Consider the following 11,290-nt stretch of genomic DNA (forward strand, 5'->3'; position numbering starts at 1 on the left):
AAAAAGAAAGCCCAAGACCGTTGGGTGATAAACTGATAATATACCAATTTTCTCCCTACGTAATAAACTAAACAATTTCCATCATAATATCGAGTGAAAGGGCAAAATCGTCATTTGAGGAGCTTTGAAACAACCGTCCGGCGTTCGCCCTGATTCACTGGATCGAATCTTTGTACCCCGCCGCCCATGCGGTCCCCACATGTGCAGCCGCTGCTAATATTTATTAAATTTACAAAAAAAAAAAAAAAACATATCCTTTAGGGGACGGATTGCGTCCTACCCCGCCTGAACGATAATTGGTCAGGGCAGGGCTCTGTGGGGCCCTCCGTGATGTAAATGTTTTATCCACGCCGTTCATCGTTTTTTTAAAGATTATTTTAAGGTTTGAGCTAAAACATGAGGTAGGTCCATGCTCAAGTGGATCACAAAGCAGGGATTGAACATTCACCATTAGAAACTTCTTGGGAGCTGGAGAAGTTTCGGATCAATCTGATATTTGTGTTTTCACTTCATCGAAGTCTACATGACCTTATTAATAGGTTGTATGGTAAAAAAACATAACGGTAGCCCTTAGTAAGGTTTCAACGGTGGGTGTCATTATTAATGCAGCTTCCCTTGGTGTGGTCCACTGGAGCTGTGGACCTGATTTAATTTTAGGTTTACACCTTAAAATGATATGAGAAAAGAGATGAACATCGTGGATAAAACACTTACATCACGGTGGATCCCACAGCTCCCTGCCCGGACGGATTACCGTCCGGGCTGGGGTAGGACGCAATCCGCGTCCTCCTTTATAAAGTGGATTATGGGGTTTGCTAATTATTCACTTGCGGAGAGCCGTGAACATCCACACGCGGGCACACGTAAAAATATAAAACACATGTGTGAAATCTGACCATTTTATACTATGGAAATATTTCTTAGATCTTCTTCTAAAATGATCAGATAATTTCACTCTTAAGGCGGGCCACAATGTACAAAGTAAATTGACGGTTAAAATTTTTTGAAGCCATATATTTGATTGATATTTTGTACCCCAACTGAGGTACCGAATGCCTTGATTTTTATTCTAGAAGTTCTAATTATCTCAGCTCAACTGTTGGAAAACTCAGATCTTATACACACGTCAAATTTTGACTCGTAGCGTGTGGATATATACGGTTCGCACACGCGCGTGTGCGGAATTAGTAAACTTCGTGGATAATATATCTGATTTGAAAGAGAGGTCTAAAGTAACTTGTTGAACTATAAACTGCGGTTCACCCAGCAGATAACGTAGAACCTTTCCCTTGAGATAAAATCCTAACCGTCCAATATGTTGGTCCCATAAATTGGATCATCTTTCGACAATTTGAGCTAATTTTCTTATCGAATTTATGGTAATTATATTTTCTTATTTTTCAAAGTTTATAAAAGAAATTATACTATGTCCCACATGATGAGTAGATAGGGCTGTCATTTATATTAAGTAATTTTCATGATGGTATAAAACTCTTCAAAGGATTGGATGGCTCATGCGCTTAACAGGCTAGAACCTGGGCCTACTTGGGAGCGTGGACTTGTAACCCCTGCATTCGGAACCCCAGGATTTGCAATTATCCCATTGTGCTTGGCACCTAGAGTGTGAATAACTTTAATCCAAAAGTATTAATCTACAGCATATTTATAGTTATTTAAATTTAATTACTAAATTAACTTTAGAGATATGTAATTTTTGATACAATGGTGGTGATAAGCCTGCTGAAATATATGCTTTGCTTGGAAGTGATGAAATTCCAAGTCTCAAATGGGCCACAAGCACAAGATCATGTTTGAGTGTCTAACTAACGATTTTCAATAGTTGATTTACATTGACAATGTTTTGGATGGTGCTTGATATCGTTTGGATGGTACTAATTTACTTAGATAATATTTAGATGGTGCTGACCATCATTAGTTGGGCATATGCCTAATAAAATAATAAAATACACTGACATACATGTTACACTTGCAACTATAGAAATGATTTTAGGTGTAATCCAAACTCTGCCGTGAATTGCAAATCCCTTCAAAGGGGGATGGGAAACCTTCGGGAAATCCCCGTCCCACTGTTTGGCAGCGTAACGTGTGGTCCTTACTGGTTGTACTGAGCAATAACAACGTGTCATATCATACTGCTATTTACTGCATATCGCCAATTTGCCATTGAGAAATGCTCGAGTGCGCTCAGAGCACCGCAGGTTATAGTGCTCCTAGTTGCATTGGCACGTTTATACAAAATAATCCATTGATTTAGAATGTTCATTTAGTACAATACACAATTCATGGGCTAGCATGTGAGTATCATGCTGGTATGATAAACTTTCACAATTAGATCAATGAATTTAGTATGGACGGTGAAAACCAGTTAAATAAAAATAGGTCCAATGAATAATCTTTTTGTTATGACGCATCATGGATTGCTTATGATTCTAAAGAATCACTTTTGTTAGGAAACTGTAACCATCCCATCCATGGACAGGATAAGGGATGGCTATATAAAATTAGGTCCAATCAAGATGAACTAGATCATCTGATCAGTGTGATTTTTGCAGACTAGCCCATGAAATGTACATTAGACCAGATGAACAGTCTAGATCAATGGAATGCACGGTCTAAATGTCCGGAGCACGGTAACTTATATTGCTGTAACTTAAATTGCTCTGAGGGCATTGTCGCAATGTATTATTTATCAAACGGTGAATGAATTTTTTGAGCTAAATATCTATTTAGTAAAAGCTAATTGGCTAATTGGCAGAATGTTTTTTTTTTTTTTTTTAAGTTTCTTTATGGCCCAAAAGTTTCTTAAAAGTCCTTCAGCTTTTTTGAAAAAAGAAATATAAAATTTACGGTGTACTGACATGGGTGTGTACTAACAAGCTAACCCAAATAAAAAAAAAACAAAATTTACGATTTGACCAGGAAAGAAATGTTACTTTTCCACACATGTCAATCACAGATGCGTTCGTGGCACGTGAGAGAGATGTTTTCCATGGAAACGGACTGGCTACTCCATGAGAAGACTCTCGGGGGTTTCAACAAGGCTCTCAGGAGTTTCAACACTTGGTTGAGGATTCCAGTACCCATAGGTAGTGAAATCCCACTACTGCATGAGTGTGTGGTGGTGTGTGTACGTGTGTAAAATAAAATTAAAAAAAAAATGGATTGGTTACTCCCCCTGACACGGGTCCATGGCTGGTAGTCAGTGCTCTATGGATCCCACCATGATGTATGTATTTCATCCATTAAGTTCATCTATTTTTAAAGATTATTTTAAAGATTTATTCTACAAAAAAGAGGTATATAAATCTCAGGTAGACCACACCACATGAAAACAATAGTGATTGGATATCCATCATTAAAATCCTCCTATGACCTACTGTACTGTACTGTTTATTTGACATCCAATTTGTTTATTAGGTCGTACATGCCTAAACGAAGGGGAAAAACAAAAATTATCTTGATCCAAAACTTTTATAGCACCCAAAATATTTTTAATAGTTGACGCTCATTCAACAGTCTCCCTGTAATATATATATATAATTTATTTTTGATATCATGTAGTAAAATAATCTTTAAAAATAGATAAACAGCATAAATGAAACACATACATCATAGTGAGCCTCACATAGCACCGACCACCAGCCATGGGCTGGTGCCGGGGGAGCCAATCCGTTCCGTTTTCTATCATCAGGTGAGTCCCTGTCCTGCCGAGTGGTAGACTCTGAGTTTCAACACGAGGTCTGGGGTTCGAAACCCATAGGTGGTGAAATCCCACAGCGCCGGGTGTGTGGCAGCTGGCGGGTGCGTGTGTTAAAATAAAAAATCCCGAAAAATTAGGCTAGACCACTCAACATACACGCCATACATCACACAGACGTGGATGGTCGGCTGCACGGGCGGCCTACCTGATGAGTGGGCCAGCGAGATTCGGGCTAGGGACCAGTGAAACATGCCTGATGTCTCAGACGTAGGGCGACGTTGCATATGGGTATCTTCTCTCTGGCACGTGCCTGAAAATGGCAGTCCAGTGGAATCTCCGATTTGACTATCACCCTTGTTTGGTCGGGTTATGAACAATTATAGTGGGGCCCACAGGTATGAACGGATTCGAGCTCACACACTTCTTTTTGTTGCGTACAACCTGGGATCGAATCCTCAACTTCTCCACACGGCGTTTTCTACCATCGAGTAATTAGTGGGGCCCACTTTTGGGACATGTGATTCACAAATTTGTATTTGGGTACTTCCCTACGGTGGATGAGAGATGCACCTGAATCCACAAGTTTACTGTGGAAACTGCTGAATATTTCTTTGCTTTCACACACATACTTATTTGTTAGTTTTTCACCATTTAAGAAACGGTAGTTACTCGACTCCTCACATGCAGCTCTGATGACTGATATCAATATCATCATTGTTGAGGGCACGTGTATGGATGGGGCATATCTCTAAAGTCATACCGATTAAGTAATATTAAGTGCTTAACCATCCATTCAATGACTATCAAATATATTGGATGATTAAAAGGAAAAAAATGAGTGGCCTAAATAATCAGATACTAGATCTTATGCTTTGAGCACAATTCTTAGGTTATGCTCCATCAATAGTTGGGTCAGAGATTTGGACGGTCTGGATGTCTGTACAGCTATGCCACGTGTACAGTTGAAGAGTCTCCGCTATTTTTTAAATGGCGCAGAGCTAGCATAAGAGTCTATCCTATCTTTTCAAGTACGGTGACTTTGAGAACTGTTCAAACTTCACATCTTTTTCCGGTGCCTATGCTTTCTTGTTCCGACCAGAAAGTACGTGAGAAATGGAGGCCGATTGCCAGGAGACAGAGGCGGTCCACCGATGTATGTGTTTGATCCACGCCGTCCATTTGCTTTTCTGAGTTGATTTCAAGCTATGAACTAAAAATGAGGCATATCCCAAGCTCAAGTGGACCACACCGTAAGAAACAGTGGGAATAATGATACCTACCGTTGAAATCTCGGTTTGGCCCACCATTATGTATATTTTCCATCGAACCTGTTCTAAGGGCCATAAAAGTGGGAATTATGATTTCAAGCTATGAACTAAAAATGAGGCATATCCCAAGCTCAAGTGGACCACACCGTAAGAAACAGTGGGAATAATGATACCTACCGTTGAAATCTCGGTTTGGCCCACCATTATGTATATTTTCCATCGAACCTGTTCTAAGGGCCATAAAAGTTTGGATAAGCTTGTATTTGTGTTTTACCTTCATCCAGGTATATGGAAAATAAACATCATGGTGGGCCATGCCGAGATTTCAACTGTAGGTATCGTTATTCCCACTGTTTCCTATGGTGTGGTCCAATTGAGCCTTGGATATGCCTCAGTTTTTGTCTCACGACTGAGATGAGCTGGAAAAGCGGATGGACGGTGTGGATTAAGAACATAGATCACGGTGGGCGCCCACCAAGTATAAGGTGACCTGGTGGCCGGGTCCCTGAGCAATCCGCATCCCTGGAGCTCAGGATGGTGGGGAAGCGGACTGAGTACTGAGTAAACTCTGTGGGGTCCATCGTGATGTATGTCTCTTATCCACGCCGTCCATCCGTTTTACTAGCTAATTTTAGGGTTAATCCCAAAATTGAAGTATATCTAAAGCTCAAGTGGACCACACTACAGGAAACAGTGGGGATAGCTCAATTCGACCACACCATAGTTGAAACATTCACAGGGCCCACAGTGATGTTTATTGTCATCTAACCCGTTCATAAGGTCACACAGACATACATCAAAGCAAAAATCAAATAACAACTTGATCCAAAACCTCTGGGTTCCCCAAGAAGTTTTCAACGGTATGTGTTGAATTCACACTGCTTTATGTGGTGTGCTCCTCTTGAGCTTTGGATATGTTTCAATTTTGAAGTAATCCCCTAAAATGAGCTGATAAAAAAGATGGACGGCGTGGATAATACACATACATCACAGTGGGCCTCACAGAGTTACTCAGTACGCAATCCACTTCTAGCTGGAGGGATCATTAGGTGGGCCATGTGTGAATGGAAAAAAGTGGATGACCAGCAGTCCAATTCCAATGCGCACTTGTTACGCCACGAAACTAACTTAGTGGGCCCACCTTTGAACTGCCCTTAATTCGCACCTGTGCGGAAGTAGATCCATCCAACGGCTAGTCGATCAAAAATCGATCTCATAATTCACAAACTCGGAGAAGTCGCGAGATTTCAGATATATTGCTGAAGGTTAGTAAAGAATTATCAAACTACGGTGTTTCTGGCAGAATGGAATGCTTCCTACGCATGCACTTAGAAACTGCCACCTGGCATAATGTAACTCAAATTAAACCGTCCAAATTCATGGATTTATTTCAGATTGGTCAATCAATAAAAAGTTACACTGAAATAATATTCCAACTGGTCGATTGAAGCAATCTCATGGGCCTGAGAGAAAACCAGTAGACGTTTGCAAACGGTCCAACTGTTTGAGCAGTTCAGTTCGAGGTTCATGTATTACACGTGTGCGAGTTATGTGGACACACACTGCCGCAGTATCAAAATAAATTTCTCGTAACGTAAACTCTCCCTCTCGTTTTGTATCTGTCGAAACTGATATTCTTCAGTATGTCGCTAACAAAGTGGCCAATTTTTTGCATATAACGATGATCGTAACTGTCCATGTTATATATTCTATGCAATAATATTATAAATTATGTACTTTTTATGATCATCATCTATGTGAAAATTTCAAATAGTGGAAACAAAATTTTAATGGGTCTCATTCAACTTTAAAAATCAAAGGATATTTTGAACAATGAAGCGTAATTATAAATTTTTTTCTCAGGATGGACAGTTCAAATCAGCGGGATCTCTCAGGATGTGGGCCCCAGTAGGTGGTGAAAAACATGTTTTCTGAGTCGCGACAGAGGCAAAACGATCTCCACACACACACACACACTCTCTCTCTCTCTCTCTCTCTCCCCACGGTGCGGGAAGTACTGAGTAACTCAGTACGCTTTATCGTACTGAGTAACTCAGTAAGAGTAAACTATGTAGGGCCCACCGTGAATGCTTGTGGCTTATCTACGCCGTCCATCCGTTTTTCAGATCATTTTAGAAGTTGATCACAAAATTGAATCATATCAAAATCTCAAACGGACCCCACCAGAAGAAATCGTGGGGATAATGATGACCACCGTCAAAATATATCTAGGGCCTACAGTAATGTTTATTTGTCATCCAACCTGTTCATAAGATCACAAAGACATGGATAAAGGTAAAACATAAATATCAGCTTGATCCAAAACCTTGGTAGCCCCTTTAATATTTCAATGGTAGGTGTTCAATTCACACTGTCTCCTATAATATGGTCCACTTTAGTTTTGGATATGCTTCTATTTTGGGTTCATTTCCTAAAATAAACTATTAAAACGGATGGATGGGGTAGATAATACACATAACTCATGGTGGGCCCCACAGAGTTTATTCAAACGCTATAGCGTACTGAGTTACTCAGTACGCAATCCCTTTACCATGCGAGGCAGCATTGTTGACTGGGTTCTTCCCCCACAGGAAAAAGAAGAAAAAAAAGAAAAACAGAGACAGAGAGAGAGCTAAGTCGCGCCAACACATGGTCATACAAAGTCAAGCCTCCCTCCAAAGCTCTTTAAAAGCGTGATCCGAAAGCCCACTGATTTTACTTCTCTCTCTCTCTTTCTCTAGTAGCAACAAAACCCAGACGCTTCTCTCTCAGTTGTTTTTCTTTCTTTTTTCTTTTTTTTTCTCCTCTTTGATAGAGGAATCCATCTCAGATGGGGAGAGCTCCTTGCTGCGACAAGGCCAACGTGAAAAGGGGGCCTTGGTCCCCTGAAGAAGACACGGCCCTCAAGAACTACGTGGAGAGATATGGAACTGGTGGAAATTGGATTGCTTTGCCTCACAAAGCAGGTTCCCTCCCCTTGCTTTTCAAGCTCTCGCTTCAACACCCATTTCCTACTTTCCAACCCAATTGCTATTGAAGAAACGGTCTTTTCTTCTATTTTCTATGTTCTCAACTCAATTTCATCATATCCATTTTTCATTTTCATGCTTTCTTCACACATTTCTCAGAGACCCATGTCTTATGTTTAAATTTCTCTCCTCCCAAGAACCATAAACACTACTCTCTAATAAATAATATCTATTTCCCAAATATTCATTGTACCTCTTTTGCAATTTCGTTTTCTTAAATTCATTTCTCAAATCCCCATAACTCTTTTTTTTTTTTTTGTTTTTTTTTTTTTCTATTCTTCCAAGAACCGTGAAAAATGGTGTTGTTTCTATTTTTTTTAAATGGGAAAACTCTCTAATAAGTAATATCCTCTTCCCAATTGGTACAAAATTTTACTCCAAAAACCCATGAAAGGAAGTAATTTCTATGTTCTAAGTCGCATGTTCTGATACCCAATTTTCAATTTCCAAATTCTTTTTGCAATTCAGTTGAAACATGAGAAGGTCTTTCCATTTCTTATATTACATTTCTCAATAACCATATCTAGTTTGTATATTTTCCACTTCTACCAAAAAAAAAAAAAAAAACCCACAAAGAAGGTGCTTCTTTAATACTTCTAATTAAACATTCCCATTTACATTTTCGGTCCAACAGACAAGATTTTTTTTTTAAATTTTTAAAATTTTTTTTTTTCAACTCATTCTCCCAAACATCCATTCCCTAATTTCTCTATTTTTGCATTAGATTATTGGAGAGACAACTTGTTCTTATGTTCTGAATTCAGTTCTCTCCTCAATTTCTGCACTATTCCCACTCTAAAATATCAAACAATATGTTTCAAATCAAATTCTCTAATATCCAACTCCCTTTTCTTTTTCTTTTTTTTTCTTTTTTTTTTTCTACATTTGTTCAAAAGATGATTTATCATACAAAGCTGTTGGAATCAAGCCAAATTCCCAATTTCAACATTTTTGCCTCTTGTACTATTTTCTTAAAATACCCATATCTTTTTCTTTTCTTTTTTTTAAATAAAAAATTCAAATCCAGTTTCTATGCTTCTGCCCAATTTCTCTTACAACAGCATTCTCAGCTTTTAGAATTTTTTTGACATGAAGATCTAACAAAGCATTTTTTGAGTCTATTTTTTCTAACCAGTTCTCAGAAACCGATTTCCCATTAAATGTTCCAATAAAGCAGCATCTTTTCCATGTCCTTCTTTCAGTTCTCAAAACACCCAAATTCCCAATTTCGAAATTCTCATCTCAAAGAGGGTTGTTTTCTAATTTCCATCCTAATTCTCAAAGAGGGTTGTTTTCTAATTTCCATCCTAATTCTCAAAAACCCATTTCCCCATATCTCACCACCCTGTAATTCCTCTGTTTCAGGCCTTAAGCGCTGTGGCAAAAGCTGCCGTTTGAGATGGCTTAATTATCTCAGGCCAGACATCAAGCATGGAGGTTTTACCGAAGAAGAAGACAATATCATATGCTCTCTCTACAAGAACATGGGAAGCAGGTCATTTAAATTCAAAGAAGAAACCTTTCTTTCTTTCTTTCTTTCTATCATTTTCTGGTTTTCACTGATTTTCTGTTGTTGTTCAGATGGTCTGTTATAGCTTCTCATTTGCCTGGAAGAACAGACAATGATGTGAAGAACTACTGGAACACCAAGCTGAAGAAAAAGCTACTGGCAGCAAAATCCAACCTCATATCCAATGCTAATATCACTCCTAACAATCAAACTTATCTCAGCCCTTCACCTTCTAATGCTCCTGTGATCAAGACCGAAAGCTACAGCTATGGATTTCCGGCCCCAGTTGAAGAAAATCCCAACCAAATCTCATCAATGGATGCTGGTTTTGAATATAATGTAGATCCCAACAGATTGTTTACAGGCCCATATCCATTTCCTCAAATGGGTGTTAAGGAACCGTCTGAATTCAGCACAAGAACATACAATTATAGTGCATCTTCATCATCCCAAGAAGTAACTGGTGCATCTTCTTCTCTTCCTGTGGACAACAGCTACATTTCATGGTCCAGCAATGGAGTTAGTGAAGTTGATGGATTTTTCATGGATCTCATCCATGGCCCACCTTATAATCATTTAAATGGCTATGATTTACAGGAGAAGATGGGGGAAGTTGCTCCAAATCTGGCTCCAAATATGGCTACCTTTCCCTATACTAACAGCCTGTTGGGAACTACTGAGACCAAAACACAAGGGCTGTACCAAGGTGTTACTTACTAAAGAGTACTTCCTAAAAAAGAAGAAGAAGAAGAAGAAGAAGAAGGTAGTTTTATTCAGATGTTTTTAGTAGGTTTTGGATGGTGTTGATAGATTGAAATGTTTTCATGTACATGAATTTGAAAGGTTTAATGACTAGATCTTAGACAAGTTTGTTTTGATTTGGGGTGATTTTATTTTTTATCTTGTTTTGGTGGTTTTTTTTTTTTTTTGGGTCAGATGGTGATGGGCCATGTCTTTAGTTTTGAATGGTTTGGATTTCGCATTGAAATGGTCATGGGTGTAGTGGTGGTGGAAGATTTGATCAGCAAATCTGTTTCTGTCGGGCTGCTCAGGGGTCACGATATCTGCATGGGATGGCCAATTCAAAGCTGGAAAATAAAAAATAAAAAAGAAGAAGAAAAGGTCTCAGGTCCAACCGGTCGGACCACGAGTTATGATCTGACCGGACAATAACTTCTAATCTATTAATTTGTATAAGATATCCAACCTTCCAATTTGTTAGAATGACCATTTTGATTAATTTTATACAAATATCAGCCACATATATTGCTCATATTGGGTTCACCATAGAAAACAATATATATCCATTGATAAACAGAAAAATACAAGTGTTGTCCAGACAATTAGTGGATGGGATTTATTTTCCATGAAATAAATCCTCAAGTGGGCCCAAATTATTGGACGGATTGGATGTTTCGTTGACATGAAAGATTGGATATTATCCACTGGGTGGACTGTAACTTGAGGTTCAACCAGTATGACTTGAGACAACCTAAAAAACGTAATTCAGACGCACGTGGGAGGCTTGCCCATCCACATCTAATCACGCGTGCCAACATGGAATACATTTCCTGGATCTGAGCTTTCCATCAAGTTTGCTACAATGTTTAGGTCATGTCACAGGTGGGCCACATAATAGGAAAAAAAATAAATTGGACGGCCGAAAATTTTTGTTTGAGCAATGGTCAATTTACTTTGTACCACCTGAGAAATTATTTTCTGATAAGCTCTGATCTGCGACACGAGTTCCATATTGGCAGAA

The 11,290-nt window shown here is 38.9% G+C and overlaps 1 protein-coding gene across 1 annotated transcript; it reads left to right on the forward strand.

Moving 5' to 3' along the window:
- The first annotated feature begins 7,648 nt into the window (after nt 1-7,648).
- On the forward strand, nt 7,649-10,406 carry LOC131222874 (transcription factor RAX2-like). The gene is made up of 3 exons (XM_058218106.1): nt 7,649-7,955; nt 9,384-9,513; nt 9,600-10,406. Exons 1-3 carry the CDS (start codon nt 7,820-7,822, stop codon nt 10,246-10,248), a joined length of 915 nt encoding a protein of 304 aa, XP_058074089.1. The 5' UTR covers nt 7,649-7,819; the 3' UTR covers nt 10,249-10,406.
- The last annotated feature ends 884 nt before the right edge of the window (nt 10,407-11,290 follow it).

The sequence above is a fragment of the Magnolia sinica genome, chromosome 13 (assembly GCF_029962835.1).
Source record: "Magnolia sinica isolate HGM2019 chromosome 13, MsV1, whole genome shotgun sequence".
Classification (NCBI taxonomy): domain Eukaryota; kingdom Viridiplantae; phylum Streptophyta; class Magnoliopsida; order Magnoliales; family Magnoliaceae; genus Magnolia; species Magnolia sinica.